At 42.4% G+C, this 20,800-nt stretch overlaps 2 protein-coding genes across 2 annotated transcripts in view; one reads left to right on the top strand and one right to left on the bottom strand.

The window, feature by feature from the left end:
* Positions 1-4,601: 4,601 nt before the first annotated feature.
* On the top strand, positions 4,602-12,264 carry LOC311229179 (uncharacterized protein; the record flags this gene model as incomplete). The annotated part of the gene is made up of 4 exons (XM_084315237.1): positions 4,602-4,613; positions 5,878-6,033; positions 6,997-7,080; positions 12,259-12,264. 4 exons carry the CDS (start codon positions 4,602-4,604, stop codon positions 12,262-12,264), a joined length of 258 nt encoding a protein of 85 aa, XP_084171363.1.
* A 7,285-nt stretch (positions 12,265-19,549) lies between these two features.
* Positions 19,550-20,800, bottom strand: part of LOC311228215 (uncharacterized protein) — a gene marked incomplete at its 3' end in the record, with an annotated part of 35,807 nt that continues 34,556 nt past the window's right edge. The window contains exon 5 of the mRNA XM_084314126.1: positions 19,550-19,634. Coding sequence (XP_084170252.1) covers positions 19,550-19,634 — 85 coding nt within the window. The remainder of the gene's footprint in view (positions 19,635-20,800) is intronic.

Genomic DNA, 20,800 nt, shown 5'->3' with positions numbered 1-20,800 from the left:
GTCCCGGATATACATAAACATTAATTGGCATAGATCTCTTTAAACCGCCCAACACATTGATCACTTTAGGCACACCCTGAAACCAGTAACATCACAAATATGAAGCGGGTAATTACCCATACAAATAATAAACCTTTCATGGGGTTATTTACAATAATAATAATTAATTTGATTTATAAAGCACTTTTCATTGTGAAACAAAGGTATGCAGAGTTTCTTGTCATCCTGATTAATGCAATGGTGCAGTTTGTTGTTTTTGTTCTATTAGTGATTTACACACTTTCTCAGTTGGTTCATTATAAAAGATACAAACCTGAAAACAAACACTTAAATGTTAAATAAAAGGACCACAGTAATGAGGCAGGAGGAACATATTTGTTTGCACTATAATGGTAAAAGTGTTATTTAAAAATGTGCCCCTAAAAAATTTTCTGTCCCTAAATTTCTTATTTAGTGGCAAGTGTGCCCCTAGTGAAAAAGCTTAGCGTACAGCCCTGCTAATGTACAGTCTCCTCCCCATATGTATATAATCTCTGTTAGGATCTATGGGTAACAGTACTGTATATTTTCTCCCACCCACCCACCCCCTCCTAATGTACAGTCTCCTCCCCATCATATGTATAATCTCTGTTAGGATCTATGGGTAACAGTACTGTATATTTGCATATTGTATATGTCACAAATGTAACATTACTATATACCTGTAGTATGTCATGTATGTCACTATGAATTGAAAATGGGGGACCCTGATGTAAACAAGACGAACGTCTTTCTCTGGTCTGCATCCCCTTAACAACTGTGTGTATTGAGCTGTACTGTATTGTACCCATTCTGCAATCTGTTAAATATTGATTGATTGATTGATTGTTATTAACAGATTGCAGAATGGGTACAATACAGTACAGCTCAATACACACAATTGTTAAGGGGATGCAGACCAGAGAAATAATTTCGTCTTGTTTACATCAGGGTCCCCCATTTTCAATTAATCATAACATATATGACATACACATGACATACAGATAGACAATACTGCTACATCTATACATATATGACATACCAGATTTACAAATACAGTATTGTTTGTGATACAATAAGAGTCTAAAAAAGAGTATATACATTTGACGAAGAAACTGTACATTGGAGGAGGTTGGGTAGGTTGGGTGGAGGGGGGGGGGGACTGTACATTGGAGGTGGTTGGGTGGGGGGGGGGTTGGGTGGGAGGGGGGGGGGTAACTGTACATTGGATTATCGACGAAACCGAAACGAGTAGGCTCCCTTAAAACGCTAACGCTATTAAAAAAAATTAAAAATACAGTGGAGGTTAAAATAAGAATATGACTTGGCCTGAAAAAAAGTTCAGTCGGGAGATTTTTTTTTGCTTTAATCCCTGTATATGCGGCGCTCGCGAGTCGCGATATACACACTATGTGGTTATTTTAATAACGTCGGAGCATGGCAAATGTGAATCCCGCAGGATGTTTTTAATGAATGAATCGGGCGTTTGGCTCTGATTTGTTTCATATTCTCGGCTGTGGATGTATTTGCTTAACGGAGCGCCCGGATTGTGTTTCATTCAAGCATAAATTGAAGCATCTTCATGCGTGGATTGTGGATGTGAATTACGTCGAATCTGAATATGTGGATTGTTGAATTGTATCACTGTCACTCACACGTTATTGTGATATTGTAACTGGGATTAAAATGTTTGAGGAGATGCGCTGTTTGATGAGGTGGATGTGACTTGAGAAAATGAATGAGCAATTGCAAGCCTTTGACGTTTTGATGAATGAATTTGAGAACATTTGAGAATATTTGCATTTATCTGTTCAAGCTAGGGCTGGGCGATATGGCCAAAAACGTTATCGCGATAAAATTATTTTCATATAACTCGATATCGATAATTATCGTCGATATAATGTCTGTCAAGTTTAATTAACTTCTTATGCCCGGCGCCGATGGATGGGCTATTAATAGACTTGTTTTGCTGCTGCGAATGTCTCGAGTTGATGTCGTCATCAGTCCGTGTACGTTAGCAGTTAGCCAGAGCAAGCCGTGTATCCCATGACAATGTACTAAATATGACCCTAAAATACTCTGTTCCGCCCCAATACATTGCAACGACGTCCACCGTATACCCCACACTACTCTAACCGTTACCATCAAAATTCACGCCACACACCCACTCGGCACGTAAACTATAAAATAGCGCCGTGCAAGCTAATTATCCTAGCCAGCCTTGTTTACAAAGTACTAAATATGACCCTAAAATACTCTGTTCCGCCCCAATACATTGCAACGACGTCCACCGTATACCCCACACTACTATAACCGTGCCCTCAGAATTCACGCCACACACCCACTCGGCACGTAAACTATAAAATAGCGCCGTGCAAGATAATTATCCTAGCCAGCCTTGTTTACTACTTGAGTCCTACCTGCAGCGCGGACTCTCCTTCCGCTGTCGGCCATCTCCTTCACTGATTGGTTGTTAGTGCGTGTGCTCATATCCAAGCTTGGAAAATCGATATATCGAAACTTTGCGACCACGTTTCATGTTTATTTCGAGGAAATAATTTATCGCGATAGTTATCGTTATCGTTTTATCGCCCAGCCCTAGTTCAAGCACTGTTATCTGATGATGAACAAGAAGGTGATTAACATGACTGGTGTCACTGGTATAAACCAAAGGTTAATCAATTCAATGCATGTATGGATGATGTCCGAAACAGATTAAAACCTGATTAATAGTGAAACTGCAAGCCTCCAAACCTCTCTGACACGTTATTTCGGGGGTTGCGCCTTGAAAACTTTGGGAACCATGTATTTATATAGTACATGATACCTAAGTACATACAGTACAGATATCCTCATAAGTATCTATTAATTCGTATCAATTAGATACTCTTTGGGCTTGTTTTTGTCTACTTATTCTGAAAGAGTTGAACAAATTATTTTCGCTAGCAAGATCTCATTCGATTATTCATTCCATTAAGCCTACTGCCAGCAGGCACATTTAAAGAAATATAATCTGATTGATTGGGATAATGAGGGACTTAAAATTAGCCTATAGATTATGCATTTAACTTGTCTGCGAGGCTATTGAGCCGTATACTGTATTGTACCCATTCTGCAATCTGTTAATAAAGTTTTCAATCAATCAATCAATGCCGTTAGAAAATCAGGATTTCTGATGCGGCTGGGTGGCGCAGCGGACATTGCGCTCATCACCAACGCAAGAGACACCGGTATCGAATCCGGCTGTCGACGTTGCCTCCGGCTTGGGCCGGCCGTCATACTAACTCAATTCAGGCAGAGTTAGCGGGTGGAAAGTCCATGGGTGGTAATCTGGATGTTGTAAACAGTGACTCCTACAGGTAGGTTGGGGCGCCTGCACAGCAGAGACAGGAAAATGGTGGGAGCAGTGTGAGCCTCCTACACATTACTCCTCGCCAAATGAGAGTCCGCGCTGGCAGGTGAAAAGATGCGACTGGCTGCCTACACATGTATCGGAGGGGACATGCGATGGGCTTCTATCCTCCCTACAACCGGCCAGTGGGGGGCACATGCGAGCAACGTTCAAGACAGGGGAGGGGAGAATTGGCACGGCTAAATTGGGATGGGAGAAAATAGAAAAATAGGAGAAAAAAGTGGAGAAAAAAAAGAAAATCAGGATTTCTGCTATCGACACCTGCTGTCTTCTCAGGTGAGGCGCCCGCGAGCAATTATCCTGAGTATCAAGTCAGGTTAGAATTAACGAGACTGAATCAGCGTTCGAGGAACAGGGAAAGCCTGGATTCAAACATCGGGTTAATTGAATCTGGATAATGGGACTTTTGATGGACTTAGTTGAACCAGGTACGGGGAATAGGGCCCTGGTCTGTGTCTAATGAAATGCATTTAGATTACATCATCACAACAACACGTTAGGTTACGAACGTAACATGCACGTAATGTGTGTGCGCGTGTGTGAGAGAGAGAGAGACAGAGAGGCTGCGAGGGCGCGCAGGGTTGTGTTGATGTGCTTCCAGAGCGCTCTCTTCAAATAAAAAGTAAATTGGATGCATTTTTGTTTGAAAGTTTAATTGTAGTGTAGTGCTACAAGTGTAGTGATAGAAGCACAGGATGGTAGGATCGGATGGTCTTTGACATTCTGTGATATTTCTTCGGTGCTAAAACCCGTCGGCCGAAAGGGCCTTTTTTAACCATTGTCTGCCCATAATCTTCGGTGGCCGAATATTCGGTGCATCCCTATCAACTATACTACTATAGTATTTCATACCACTTGATGTCCAAAACTCTGAACTATCCCTTTAAGGTGACACTCATCAAGTACCAGTGACAAGACATGTCTAACATCAAAAAACAACACTCAGTCAAATATGTCAATCTACAATTACTCTGGGGAGAGTGAACGTTATACTTTGCAAGACTCTTATTGTCGCTGTTTTTTATCTGGTATTTTTAGGCCACAGCCCCATTGATATCCAGTACAGTCGAGGAGATGGCATCTTGCAGTCACGTCTCTCAGTTGGGACTAAAGGAGCCGTCTGTCTACTTGATGGACTGCATTAAAACACCAGGACTTAAAGGAACTGTGAATGAAGGAGGAGGTAAGGCTCTAAATGGTAAATCCATCTTCAGCGTTCATACAGATGCTTGAAATAAATGTTTTTCCATGATTCTCATTACCATCATTTTCAAGGTGACATAATACTGTGATGCATCTGAAGAAAATCTCCATATTCCAATAAATCTAACTTTATTTTAAACCTCACATGAAATGCAAAAAGAAATCTATAAGATCACAAATAGATGGCCCATCAATCATTTCCAGCCATTTCAATTTCCAGCCATTTCCAATTCCCCATTACTACTAAATTGACCCGTGTCCCATTAAAACATAAGAAAAAAATATATATGTCCCATGATGCTTCAATGAAAAGAGAAATTCAGGATATATATACAGTAATATAAACGACTATGCTAAATCCTGATAAAAAGAATAAAGAACACATCAAATAGGCTGTTTTATATAAATCTTTTTTTATGTACATACTTTATAAAACATATACCCATCCTTAACACATTGACTTCAGGTTACTTCCAGCTTTATTCAATGACAAACCACCTCGTACACACAACTCTAATGGTGGACTTTTTCAGACAGGTGGGGATGACAGACTGTTCTAAGGACAGGTTGAATATGTCAGTGAATACCGGGGCCAGTTGGTCGGCACAGACTTTTAGGATGCAGCCGGGGATACCGTCCGGTCCTGCTGCCTTCCTCGTATTCACTTTCTTAAAGGTCCTCCTCACCTCATGTTCTGTTATCCTGAACACTGAGTCTCCATCCACACTGTAAACATAACAAGCATAGACTGTAAAAGATGAGATACTCATGTACATGTCTTACTTTATATCCTTATGTAATAGAAATGTCAAACCTTTGGCCAATATCTCATCAAGATCCATTCTGGAGGAAAACTGGGAACCTTTTCCTTCTCCTCTGATGTTACTGGAGGAGGAAGCTTTATGACAACCTGGTAATAGATCTGACCAACTGTAGTCGATACAGATCAATCAAATGTAGCTAGTGTCACCCTGATAGCGATATTGGGTATATGATCTGTGCATCCATATACAGGCCTATTCGTTCAACATGTTACTTTCCTGGCAAGAGTGTAGTGTTTGTTACTTTCAAAAGTAATGGTTATAACAAATTACATTTAACATATATTCTTCTTTCTAGACTCCCTTGCCTTACAGATTAAAGAGGAACAGGAGGAACTCTGGACCAGTCAGGAGGGAGAGCACCTCAAAGGTCTGCAGGAGGCTGATATCATGAAGGTCACATTCAACCCTGTCTCTGCGAAGAGTGAACATGATGAAGAGAAACCTCAGTCCTTGTGGTTTAACCAGATCTGTGAAGAGGAGGTTCCCCCTGAGCAGCAGGAGTGGAGCCCTAGTCTGGACCAGGAGGAGCCAGAGCCCTTACAGATGAAAGAGGAACAGGAGGAACTCTGGACCAGTCAGGAGGGAGAGCACCTCCAAGGTCTGCAGGAGGCTGATATCATGAAGGTCATATTCAACCCTGTCTCTGTGAAGAGTGAACATGATGAAGAGAAATCTCAGTCCTTGTGGTTTAACCAGATCTGTGAAGAGGAGGTTCCCCCTGAGCAGCAGGAGAGGAGCCCCAGTCTGGATGGCCAGCTCCTCTCTTCAGACTGTTTGGGAAATGAGACTGATGACAGTGATGATGACCGTTCTGAAACTGACACCAATGGCGGTGATGAATGGAAGGAGAGTGGAGGACCAGGTTTGATGACTCTGAAACCAAAGAAGACACCGAAAATACAAAGGTTGTCTAACAGCAGTCCTGGGTTCAGAAAGAAGGGAGATCTGAAGATACACATAAATAAGCATATTGGAGAGACACCATTTAGTTGTTCAGTTTGTGGAAAGGGGTTCAGTAGTAAGCTAGTTCTGAAGACACACATGAGAACTCATACAGGAGACAAACCATTTCTTTGTTCAGTTTGTGGGAAAGGGTTCATTGCGACGGAACATCTGAAGACACACATGAGAACTCATACAGGAGAGAAACCATTTCTTTGTTCAGTTTGTGGGAAAGGGTTCAGTAGGAAAGACAGTCTTAAGACGCACATGATAACTCATACAGGAGAGAAACCATTTCTTTGTTCAGTTTGTGGGAAAGTGTTCAGCTGGAAGGGACATCTGAAGGTACATCTGAGAACTCATACAGGAGAGAAACCATTTAGTTGTTCAGTTTGTGGGAAAGCGTTCCGTGGGAAGGGACATCTGAAGGAACATCTGAAAACTCATACAGGAGACAAACCATTTCTTTGTTCAGTTTGTGGGAAATGGTTAAGTAGGAAGGCAGATCTGAAGAGCCACATGATAACTCATACAGGAGAGAAACCATTTAGTTGTTCGGTTTGTGGGAAAGTGTTCAGTAGGACGGGAGAACTGAAGGTACATCTAAGAACTCATACAGGAGAGAAACCATTTAGTTGTTCAGTTTGTGGGAAAGGGTTCATTATGACGGAACATCTGAAGGTACATCTGAGAACTCATACAGGAGAGAGACCATTTAGTTGTTCAGTTTGTGGGAAAGGGTTCATTATGACGGAACATCTGAAGGTACATCTGAGAACTCATACAGGAGAGAAACCATTTAGTTGTTCAGTTTGTGGGAAAGGGTTCATTAGGAAGGGATATCTGAAGAGCCACATGATAACTCATACAGGAGAGAAACCATTTAGTTGTTCGGTTTGTGGGAAAGTGTTCAGTAGGACGGGAGAACTGAAGGTACATCGGAGAACTCATACAGGAGAGAAACCATTTAGTTGTTCATTTTGTGGGAAAGCGTTCAGTGGGAAGGGACATCTGAAGGAACATCTCATAACTCATACAGGAGTTCTTTGTTCAGTTTGTGGGAAAGGGTTCAGTAGGAAGGGAGATCTGAAGAGCCACATGATAACTCATACAGAAGAGAAACCATTTAGTTCAGTTTGTGGGAAAGTGTTCAGTGGGAAGGGACAGCTGAAGGTACATCTGAGAATTCATACAGGAGAGAAACCATTTAGTTGTTCAGTTTGTAGGAAAGGGTTCATTGCGATGGAAGATCTGAAGAGCCACATGATAACTCATACAGGAGAGAAACCATTTAGTTGTTCGGTTTGTGGGAAAGTGTTCAGTAGGACGGGACAACTGAAGGTACATCTGAGAACTCATACAGGAGAGAAACCATTTAGTTGTTCAATTTGTGGGAAAGGGTTCAGTCAGAAAGGAAATGTGAAGAAACACATGATAAGTCATACTGGGGAAAAAAACATTTAGTTCAGTTTAAGCTGGGAGTAGACTTGAAAAGAAGAGAGAACAGGTCCCAAAACAGTTTGCAGTTCACATAATAGTAACCCCATGTATCTATCCTAAGCATTATACGCAATAGGATCCCCATATACTTACCCTAAGCAGTATACTTAACACTTTGAGCGCCAGCCGTGTTTTCCTTTTTACCGGCGTGAATGCCACCATCCACTCCAATGTTAACGTTAATATCGCCTAATCTATGTTTTAAATTATGGCTATGTGTCTAATCTGCCCGTCGCTTATCAAAGAATCATTTTCCAGTCAACATTGTCAAGGCAGATTGTTTTTTTATCGCTTCATTTCCGTTTGATAGCATTTTGAAAATCACCCGTTTTCGCGGAAAAAACAACCCATGCCTATGATAATCGCCTTTTACTGGAATATTCCAGAACGTTGTCATTTGTCGGCCTATTTATGAATCGTTTTCAAATAAACGCTAGATGATCGATAGTATATGTGTGCGCACGCACGCTCGTGCCGCGCGCTGATAATCGCTGCTCTTATTTCCTCATGGCTTTTACAGTCAAAACAGCCATATCACATATCACATAAACGCTTATATATCCGTGAAAACGAGTCTGTTTATCCTAACACTGATAACATAGATTCCTTACCTGAGGTTAGATGGTATCCAAATGGTTTATTCCAATTTCCGATCGCCATTCGAAAAAATCGATAATTGTATTGATCCATCGTGTGTACAGTATAACCATATTCGCCGTGGCTCAGAGGCTCCAGAATGAACTCTGGTAGACCCCGGCTGCATCAGTGAGAAGTAAAATCTGGAGTCAGAAATCCGTTCTCCCATTCACTTTCATTGAGTCCATTCCAAAAGGGTGATTTACCATCTGGGAGACAATAGGGGGCGCTTTTTTCACATCTGAGCGCCGGCGGTCCCTGGATCTCCAACGGTAGGCTCGCGTGATGCAATATGATTTCAGATCGCTAATAAAAAAAAATAAAAAAAGACGAGAATACTCGTGACGTGGCATTCAACGGTCGGAGGGTAAACCCGAGAAAAGCCGTGAGTGGCATACAAAGTGTTAATAGGATCCCCACATACTCATACTAAACTGTATACTCAATAGGATCCACATGTACTTTTTTTTATGTCGCTCCACGCCACTGCGGGGCACAGGACGATTATGAGGTAACTATCACCAGAGCCAGACTCAGAGGATTTGGAGTAGCTGCTGTTTATTAAGCCAGTGGTTTTTTTTTTTTTTTTTTCACTTTTTTGTTTATTATACTTTTTTGAGGACATACAAGTCAAAGTATATGCATTATTGTATTGTCATTGTCCACATAGAACAGATAACAACATTAAACAGAACAATTTAAAGTAAACAATAAGACAAACAAACACTGACTTGGTCGCACAACAGAGTTATCTCAAAAGTATATATATTAGGGATGCTCGATATTGGCTTTTTTACCGATACCGATATACCGATATTGTCCAACTCTTAATTTCCGATACCGATATCAACCGATACCGATATATGCAGGCCCCCCCCCCCCAAAAACGGAATAATTTCAGGTAATTAACATTACATATCTCTTGTCGTGACAATAAATAAATAATAATTTGTTCTTACTTGCTTGCCTGGGTAAATAAAGGTTAAATAAATGAGATTTTTTTTTAAAACCGATACCGATATTTTCCGATATCACATCTTTATGCCAATATCGGCCGATAATATCGGACATCCCTAATATATATATATATACATATACATACACATATATAATAGTATATCATATATATAGCACATGTTAAAGTACCCAAACATGCTTCTCCAATGTATATCAAATAAATCATGCTGTATTATCATTCACACAGATGAATGCAAGCAAGCAGCATGAGAATTGCTATTCTGGAATAGTATGGAACTGTACATCATCCACAAGCACAAGGAATGAACCCCACGTTTTCTTGAACATGGACAGAATCAGCCGCCTGGCCATTAGAGTGGTAAATGCCACAACGTGCGCTTTGTGCTTTGAGAGTGATAACATAGGTGGAGAGTATCCAAAACCAGTGAGCAACGTTCAAGACAGGGGAGGGGAGAATTGGAAATAGAGAAATTGGGATGGGAGAAAAATAGAAAATAAGGGTAAAAAGTGGATAAAAAAAAAGATTTGTCTCGATACTTCCCGAGATGGTTCCAATAATATTTGTCCAATACCTGTCCAATACCTCAGGCTCATATTGAATATGAGCTGGAGCACATCACACAGCATGATTTGTTGAGCTTCCTCTGGTGTTGTGGTCGTGGTATCCACTGACCTTTGGGAAGTATTTTGACATGTACATGGGTACCTTAGTCGTATAGTGTATCTTGTAGACCAGGCCCATTGCAAGTTGCTGTACTCTGTCGTCTACTCTAAGCCATCCTAGGTAGTCAAAGTGGGCAGGGGTGAGGTGGGTTCTAGGAGTAAGGTCAAGTAGTAGTCTGACCAGTTTGTTTTGTGATGTTTGTAATCTTGTTTTTAGTGCCTTTGAGGTGCTTTGGTACCATGAGGTGCAAGCATAGTCGTAGTACGCTTGAATGAGTGCTCCTGCCAGAGTCTTCAGGGTATTCTTGTTTACCAGAGAGGAGATCCGGTACCAGAATCTAGTTTGTTGGTTGACTTTTTTTATTACATTGGATGCCATTTTCTCACAGGAAAGATTTGCCTCTAGGATGGAACCTAGGTATGTAATTGCATCTTTCCTTGTGACAATATTGTCACCCACTGTAACTGAGAAGCCGTCGGTCTTGCTGAGTTTGTTATTTGAACCGAAGAGAATGGACTCTGTTTTACCCAGGTGTAATGATAGTTTATCAGCAAGCCAGGTGCAGATTTTGCCTAGTTCAGAGCTGAGGGTTTTTTCAACCTGTAACTTGTTCATGTCAGAGACCAGAAGGGATGAGTTGTCCGCGAACAGGAACAAGTTGCAGTCACAAGCTGACGACATGTCATTTGCCTAAATTAGGAACAGTAGCGGTCCTAGTATGCTTCCTTGTGGAACACCACAGCTCACTGGGAGGGGAGGGGGGATAGGGTACCGTTTACCTCCGTTCGTGTGGACAGGGCCAAAATCTAATCAAATAGAGCAATATGCTTGATTTAATCCCACTGGATTAAAGAGATTATGCAATGTATCAAAGCTACAGAAGATACTCTCCAAGGGTCTGTTTTGAGATTTTATGCAATTTGGCAACCTTTCTTGACATTTGTCAGAAAAATGAAAGCAGAGAATGTAACCCCATAATGTTTATTTCTGTACTGTATATGTGTGTGTTTCTCCTCAGCAATTGTGTAAAATGACTTACTTTAATCGAGTGGTATATATCTGGTAGGTGGGTGGGTGGGTTGGGTTGATACAATGTAGCCTACTGTTTTGTATAATGTGAAAATGTACAATAAAAATACCTTGATCAAAAACAAATGGTTGCCTATACCCATAACTAGCCACTTTGTTGTTTCTAAAGTGTCATGTAAATGTTGGCCTAAGCAATTGAATGTACTACAGTAGGCTGTGGAGAAATATATCAATACACTTTTCACACTCTCATTCACGCATAGGGTTTCCACCTTTCAGAAAAATAAATAAGGGACACATGCGCGCGCAGCAAAATTTTGCTGTTTTGGGCGAACATTTTTGGAATTTGTAACTATTTTATTTTTATTTTTTAACTTTTTTTTCGGTTTTAGGGTTAGGGTTATGTTATTTAATTATTTTGGGGGAGCCAGCCCCCCAAACTCCTGAAATGCATAGAAATCTAAATAAAACAATCTGACATTTATATTAAAAAGAGCTAGCCTCACAATGGTGGAATGAACTACCCACCCCAGTTAGGACAGCCGAAACCCATCCAATCTTTCGCCGTCGACTAAAGACGCACTTCTTCAACCATTATCTGAATTAAAAAATTATAATAAATCTAACCCTAACTAACCTTACTGTCATGCACTTGTCCTAATAAACTAACCTACACTGTAGCACTCAGCACTTTGATGAACATTGTTACTCAGCTGATAGAGCTTTATTTGCATTGAACATTGTTATAAATGTTTGTCAACTTGAGCATAATACTGTATGCATATAAAGTGCTGTAAAAACAAAGCCTGGGAACACTTTTACTGAAAGAGGACAATAATACAATGAAACACTTGTGTGACCCCAAATTAAAAGAAATAAAAAATTGTGCAAAGAAATCCTCCTTCCCTCAACCCTCTTAGCCAAAAAGTCATGGGTCCATCAGAAAGTTTATGTCCTCTTTGGTGTAGACCAGGGTTAAACAGTCAACAGCTTTCCATCTCTTCCTCACTGTTACTTCTTTTTCCAAGTGTACTTCTTGTTACTCCTTGCAGCACTGAGTAGCTCTTTGTCTTTCAAAGCAGTGCTGTGCAACTCTGAACAGGACTGCTCAAAGTTGAGTGATCAGGAGCTCACTCCTCATGAGCTTTACTGATGTGGCTGATGATGGACAGCATGTTAGGCAGGTCAGCTACTTTAAAAACAGCCATCCACCTGGCGGCCACACTTTTGGACTTCCATTCATCCTCGGCATCTTCTCTGAGCCTCTTCAGAATGGTATTGGCTGTGGTGCATTCATCATAAAGTTCATCCATCTTGACTTTATGGATGAGGTTGAGCGTACTAGCCACCTTCTCAATGTCATCAAAGGTCAAGGTGCCATGGTGCAGAGAGAGGTTGCAGTGAGAACAGCCAGTTGTCTTCTGAGAAGTTGAACCATTTCTCAACATGAGATTGCCGTGTTAAGAAATGCAGTGAACTCTGCTCTTGCCATATCTGCTTCCTGTGGAAGGAGGCGCTGCAGCTTCAATTTAGTTAAGTAGCCGTAGAACTGGTCATCTCGTCTCTGTGTGAGTTTTTGCTTGAAGTTATCCATGATAGAATATAACTCAACACAGGTGGTTGCATTACTCTCCAGCTTCTTTACAACTTCCTCAAAGAGGGAGAGGATATTATTGCAGAAGAGAAGGTAAACCTCCACTATGTCTCCATCTTCCTCATTTGAGTCTTCACTGAGCTTTAACAAATCTTGAAGCCGTTTGGGACACTCATCCCCCAGGCTGATGAAGTAAGACTTCAATGCAGTCCAGGTTTGCATTAGTCTGTGGATGGCTGGATTAAGAGAGAGCCACCTGGTTGTGACGTGTCGTAGAATCTCTTGGAACTCAACATCACAGAACTCACAAAATTCTTTGAGTGATTCTCTTCGTTTGGCAGATACAGAGAAGTGGCCATAGACCTTCAGCACAACATTTTCCACATCAATGGTGAGCTTGTCAAGAACGTGCTTCACTGTGTTGTGCAATATGTGGGCATGGCCGTTTCCTTGCAGCATTGATTGATTGATTGAACATTTTATTAACAGATTGCAGAATGGGTACAATACAGTACAGCTCAATACACACAATTGTTAAGGGGATGCAGACCAGAGAAAGACTTTCGTCTTGTTTACATCAGGGTCCCCCATTTTCAATTCATCATAACATAATATGACATACAGATAGACAGTACAGATCTTTTTGTTTCTTCTTCAGGTTGGTGAAGACAGAGTTGTGAATTCCATAATTAACATTTGTGTTGTCTGCACTAAATGCTGTCACTTGATTTAATGATAAGCCAAATTTCTCAAGGGATTGTTCTAGGAGAGCTACAATCACAGCAGCTGACTCATCTGTATTCGCAATGAAATCTAGCATTTTGTTGGTGACCCCACACTCTGGACTGAAGTATTGGACAGTAAGGGGAAACATTTTCCTGTTCCCTTTATTTGATGCATCTGTCTGTATGGAGAATGGGAGGAGTTTGTCTGATGTAACTTAAGGCCTTGAGAACATCACCCACTGCCTTTGGAGCAAGGACGTCTTTGACCAGTGTGACGTACTGTACGTGGGTTGGTCATTATCATTATTACTGTATTTGTGACACCATGTGAACATCAGGTTAGTATAGGTCATGTTATGTTTTGTATGTGTGTGTGTGTCATGGTAACTAATGCCTGTTATTTTTCTTTCTTTGTCAGGTGCCGCTCGTCCCTACACTGAAGAGTGCTGATTGCCTGATAAGTGGCAGCTGATGGCAAGGGACGGGTGGATAAAGCCTGACAGCACACACACACACCTGGGCTGCTCATTGTGTTTCTTGGAGTGTTGGAGGTCACCTTTGAATTGCCACTGTTGTGGAAATTATTATCATACTGCCCTTAGTCAATCCCACACAACAGTGGAAACAGTGTGTTCTCATGTTCACACTACTTGGCACGTGCACACATAGACGTGAAGGGGTGCTTGGGCACCTGCCTTTTTCATTTCTCATTAGAAAGTGCCCCTTTTATGCCCCTTAAAAAATGTTTTTACTGTTGCGCATATAGATAGACTGCCCTGCCCTTCCAAATGAAAGATGTCATGATAGAATCTAAATATTAGGTAAAGAAAGAGAGAGAAATGCCCCGTATTCCATGATTGCACCTCTCCCGGACGCGTGTAGTATTTTACCAACAGAGTTGCAGTTCCGCGTTCGGGTTCCGCGATCTGATTGGCCACTGACGTTTCTCTCTGCGCCAATCGCGTTGCGCCTATTTCTGCCTCTAACAGCCTGCTAGCTAGCTAACGCCTAGTTCTATCACTGGTTAAGCTTGGCGACTCTTTCGAAGTTGGTTAAGGTTAGAGTTTGGAATCAGGGCTGGTGGTCTATCGCCCTGCTCTAAGACAAACTCTAACCTTAACCAACTTCGAAAGAGTCGCCAAGCTTAACCAGTGATAGAACTAGGCCTCACGCGATTGGCGCTGAGAGAAACGTCAGTGGCCAATCAGATCGCGGAACCCGAACGCGGAACTGCAACTCTGTTGGTAAAAGACTACACGCGTCCGGGAGAGGTGCAATCATGGAATACGGGGCATTTCTCTCTCTTTCTTTACCTAATATTTAGATTCTATCATGACATCTTTCATTTGGAAGGGCAGGGCAGTCTATCTATAGTTAAGGCTTCATTACTGGCACAAATCTGTGACGTTGATTTATGGGTGTAAGCCCTCTGGCATAGAGCTTCCCTCTCTGTCTCTCCGTGCATATTATAATGTCCCGCAGGGGGCGTTGCTTGGTAGGATAACACAGTATCATTGTGTAAAGTCATTGATACACTTATCCCACAGACATCGAGGTTCTCTATCTTAGAGGTATATCTGTGGGATAGTTATGACAAGGGTATTGACGTTCTATACATACAGGCGTACACATCCGCCGTATACAACACCCTAGGACCATGGGTAATGGCGGTATCAGTGCACCTATCAGCTCTAACTGTGAACCTATGATCAATAGGGGGGGGAAATGGAAGTTGGATAAAAGGACGGAAGGTCAGAGGCCAATGGATGCCATGACGCCATGGCTTTCACAATCTGCCCACTCAGAGGAAGAGGAACAGAACGAATATTCCTTCTGCCCTGGGCTTGGCGAAGTTATGGCCGACACATCTTCCGAAGACGATAACCAGGACCTGACGGCCCTAATACACGGGAGTAATGGACTAACGTTACCTGGGTATAATTACCTGGGACCAGGTAACTCTGTGCCTAATGGGGAACCCACTAATCCCGTGGACGAGGCTGCTATAGTAACCTATAGTACCTCGATCATGGAATTATACCCTATATATCCATCAATAAGGCCGATAGCATATTTACCGATAGATTACGCGGGCTATCAGAGGACAATACAGGAATAGCGGGTAACCTAGCCAGAGGCATATTCCATATAAAGGAAAAGCTAGGGGAGGTGGGGATACTCCCTAAAGTGTCAGGGATCTTAGAAGACATGATACATTCCACCGACCGTCCCACTGTACAGGATAGGCCAATCGGAGGAGGAGACCATAGAAGGCTAGGGGAGGCGGGGATACTCCCTACAGTGGCAGGGAGTTTAGAAGACACGATACATTCCACCGGCTGTCCCCTGGTACATGATAGGCCAATTGGAGGAGGGGAGAAGAGGAGGATCCCGCCAGATACACCCGGACATCCTACGAAACGGCTACGTGGTGAGACGGTAGGCCAGGAGGAAACGGCAATATCTCAGACCCCTCAGTCGAACGACGGTGTAATCGAAATGGATATTACTCAGGTCGATACCGGGCCCGAGGGTACGGATGTTGTTGACGTTGCCCCGTATCCGGTAGGGGGACCTGTAGGTGAACCGGCAGGAGGTGGAGGCGCGATACTACCTCCGGTCCTGATTGTAAATCAGGCTATATGGAATGAGAGAGACGGACATGTGATCACAACATCCACAAGGAGGTTCGTCTTCCACAATGAAAGAAGTGTAATGGAAGGCACAATGAGGTCATGGAAATCGAACTCCGACCCCACACAGCCCAATGGAGCCGTACATACACAGGGCTCTGTGATGTATGACTGGTACTATGCGGACTATAACAACATGAAGGGACAATGGCAGCCCAATGATCTACAAAGGCTATTAATGGACTATGACTGTTACAAGCCTATGATAGTGGAAGCAGAGTATGCAAACTTCCAGTGCGTGACGGAGACCGAAATAGGTGGGACCAAGGTTACAAACCCTATGCCTACGGGTCTCATCACCGTTGCCAGGAGAACTAATGACGACTTCCCCTTTATCATGAAAGGGTACCAGATGGAATATAATTTCTATAGCAAGGAATGGGAAAAGAAAAAGAACTGGCCCGATAACATCACACAAGACGTACCCCAAAGGATGTTCAACGTGTGGTGGAATTCGCCCATAACATCTGTGAAGGCCAAACAGATGGACTGTAGCGTGCCAGTGATAGAGGCAGGTGTAGTGGAAGCTATCAACCAGCAGGGGAACATCAAGGTGCGGTACGATCTGGACTGTGAATGGGTACAGAATAACATGTACACCATGCCACCATGGCAGCCTGATCACACCTACAGATGTAGTGATGACGACCTCAATAAAATATAATGGCCACCCCTTGAACAAAGCCTTTCAGGACCTTTGCTCCAACCACAATTTTAAACAACTAATTGATAGACCCACACGAATAACAAACTTCCAGTTCCACCATTGACCTGATATTAGTGACTGACAAACCTAAGATAGCCAACAGTGGGGTAATACATTGTGGAATCAGTGATCACTCAATTACATTCTGTACACGAAAGATGGTGAAGGCAGCTATTGGCCACCACAACACTGTCAAGATAAGGTCAATGAAAAATTACAACAGCGAAGCTCTAAAAAGCAGACTCAATTCCATGGATTGGACACCAGTATATCGTAGTATGAACGTAGATAAAGCCTGGGGTCATTTTAAATCTTTGTTTCTGACGGCAATTAATGAAAGTGCACCAGAAAAAACAATGAGAACGAAAATCAGACAAGAGCCCTGGATGAACCCAGAGATCCTGGCAGCTATAAAGTCCAGACATGACACATTTTCAAAATTCAGTAAAAACAGGGTTGAACAGGTTTATGAGGAGTTTAAGAAGAAAAGAAATGAGGTCACAGGAATGATCAAGAAAGCCAAGGCTGAATATTTTTAATGACAAAATTATCGAGAATAAATCAAATCCACAAAAATTATGGAAGTGCTTAAAGCAAACAGGGTATGGAAACAAGCTCAGGACAAAAGCTAAAAACATGATTCTAGACATAGGAGGCACAGTGATTACAGGCAATAAGAACATAGCTAATTGTCTAAATACGTTTTTTAACACCATAGCGAATAGTTAAGAGACTGCCAAGTACAACTGACATGTATGGGGAAAAACAGGTAGGGGAGTACTACAAACAGAAAGGTATCCAGACAGATTCCTTCTCCTTTGCGAGTGTGACTGAGGACACAGTTTTGAAAAAACTGAGGGCGTTCAATCCTAACAAGGCAACAGGACAGGACAAGATACCTGCTAGATTTCTTAGGGATGCAGCAGAGTCCATCGCCTCCGGCTTAACACACATTGTAAATCTATCTATCGGTCAAGGACAGTTTCCCTATGATCTCAAACAAGCCAGAGTCATTCCGCTTTACAAAAAAGGCAATAAATTAGACCCCGGGAACTATAGGCCTGTGTCGATTCTTAGTGCGATATCCAAAGTCATAGAAAGGATCATTAATGATCAAATAAACGAATACCTCTCTACAAACAACCTGTTGTACGAGCTCCAGTCTGGATTTAGAACATCATATTCCACAGACACATGTTTATTATATCTGACAGACCAAATTAGAACAGAGGTGGACAAAGGTCAATTCTGTGGGATGGTTTTAATAGACTTACAAAAAGCCTTCGACACTGTTAACCACAACATTTTTTATATAAACTGAAGGCTATGGGTTTTAACAGTATATCCTTAAGGTGGATGGAGTCTTATCTGAGAGGCAGGAAACAAGTAGTGGAAATTAATGGGACCATATCCTCCTCACTCCAACAGACGTGCGGGGTGCCGCAAGGAAGTATTTTAGGACCACTTTTATTTCTTTTATATGTCAATGACATGAAAACTGCATGTGATTGTAAACTGTTTTTATTTGCGGACGATGCTGCACTCATGGTCTCCCATCAGGACAAAAGAGAAGTAGAGAGGTCACTCAGTCTAGAGCTTGTCAAGATCAGTCATTGGCTGGTCGAAAACAGGTTATCCCTACACCTGGGTAAAACCGAAGCTATCCTTTTTGGCTCGGCCATACAACTTAAGAGGTCTCCTGGGTTCAAGGTAGTGGTAGGAGATATCGAGGTAACAGCAAAGGAGGAAGTCACATACTTAGGATGTATTTTGGACAGGCGGTTAGGTGGCCGAGCGGAGATTGCGTTCGTCACCAACCCCGGAGCTGTGAGCTGGATTCGCCTGTTCGAATCCAGCTCACAGCTCCGGGGTTGTCACCAGCTTGGCTGGCCGTCTGCACTAATACAATTGGCTGTATTAGAGGGTGGGAGAAGCTGGCGGGGTGGGTCCGGGTCGTTGTAAACAGCGACTCCTACAGTTCGGTCGGGGCGCCTGCTAAGCGCGGATAGGACTTGAGGGGGATAGTGTGATCCTCCCACACGCTACGCCCTCTCGATGAGAATCCGCGCTGCCAGGTGAAAAGAAGCGGTGATTGGCTGGACGTGTGTCGGAGGAAGCACGTGGTAGCCTCCACTCTCCCAGACCGACTGTGGGGGGTAAGTGCGCAGCGACCAGGAAGGGACTGGGAATTGGCATACGACTAACATTGGGATGGGAGAAAATCGGAGGAAAATGGAGGGGGAAAAAGATCAATAAAAAAAAAAATGATGTATTTTGGACAACACCTTATCAGGGGTGAGCATGGCACAAAAGGTGGTGACAAAGATCAATCCGAGAATAACATTTCTCGTGTCCACCTATATTAACAGGTCAGCAATGGAAGTCCTGGCAGGGGCACTGATCCAATGTCATTATGACTATGCATGCTCCTCCTGGTACACTGACATCACAGTAGCATTGAAAGGTAGGCTACAGACAGCTCAGAACAAATGAGTTAGAATGATTTTAAAACACGATATACGTCATACGTTGTAGTCTGCACGTTTTGGTGGTTAAGAGTCAGACACACTTAGTGGAGTTCTGCAGATAGAGCGTGTCCCAGCCTCTGTGGCCATCCAGCCAGTCTCATACAAACTGGAGCTTTTCCCTGAACCTGGACACTAAAGACTTCTCCCCAGAGGAACGGTCTGTCAGGCAGGTGGGCTGGAAGCTGGGAGTCAGAGAAGAAGCAGGAGGATGGGAAAAGCTCCTACCCAGTGGATCCTGAGGCTGTTACCTGCTCCCAGGCATCAGATGGAGCCTGGAGAAGACACCACCACCGCAGTCTTTCAGCTCAGAGACAGAGGGCAGCACCACACAGACTGACTCACAACAAACAGGACACTGCAGAAATGATGGACTCATAATTGTAATCCTTGACTTGTCAAAATGTGTCTTTTTATAATCACTAATTCAAACTGTCTTTTTATATGCTTGTTCATGAGCAATACATTTCCTGTAAATTATTGTATGTTGTACACAATTTCTCCATGCGATTAATGAAACATTAAAGCTTTAGCTTTCTTTTGACATTGAGTTTTGATCAGAAGGACACAGTTGATCTATATAGCACTAAACCCACGAGATATAAAATAAAACTGTACAAACTAATATTTTAAGGAAACCACACACATGCAACTCCCCAAAGAGTGGTTTACTAGAGATAAGTTTGAAGTCACTGGATGTATAGCAGTAGCTATTTTAGATTGCAGGAATGGACTCTTTCTAAAGTGCTCTGCAATTTATTTAAATGTATCTAAATCTTCAATTCTTTATTAATCAAATCTATTCAACCACTCTGGATTGTGTAGGCTGTGAGTCAATACTAGATCACAATGTCAGGTCATCGTTATCACCATTCAGAGCACAAGGCCTGACCATAGAATTCATTGCATGAGGTACTTGTTCCGATAATTCAGTTTTTAACATCAAATCTGTCGTAGAAAACCATGTCAAAATATTCTATAGTCAGGCATGGAGATACATCTAGCCAATCAAAACAGAAGAATGAAGCTAAATGACAAAATGTAAATGTACTCTGGTTAGATGCCAAACTTATTTTTGTTGTAATGTACTTGTACTGTATAATGACAATACATTTTTATCTAATCTAATTTTGATCAGTCGCAAATTGCGTTTGCGCTACCTGTTGAATCAGTTTGCACACAGTCCTTGCATTCCCTATAAGGAGCTGGTGAGATATCTGTATGCAACTACAGGTGTACGAGAACGCACTTTTAGTTTAAGAATGAGTGGGGGGGAGCTCCCGTAGCTCACCGTGTATCTCGGCGCTATTTCGGCGTCGGGGACAACCGTGCTCGTCACGGATCTCTGGTA

This window comes from Notolepis coatsorum (genome assembly GCF_963971535.1).
Source record: "Notolepis coatsorum genome assembly, chromosome: 1".
Taxonomy (NCBI): domain Eukaryota; kingdom Metazoa; phylum Chordata; class Actinopteri; order Aulopiformes; family Paralepididae; genus Notolepis; species Notolepis coatsorum.
Note: the sequence above shows the minus strand (reverse complement) of the source record. Positions and strands in the feature narration are given on the sequence as shown.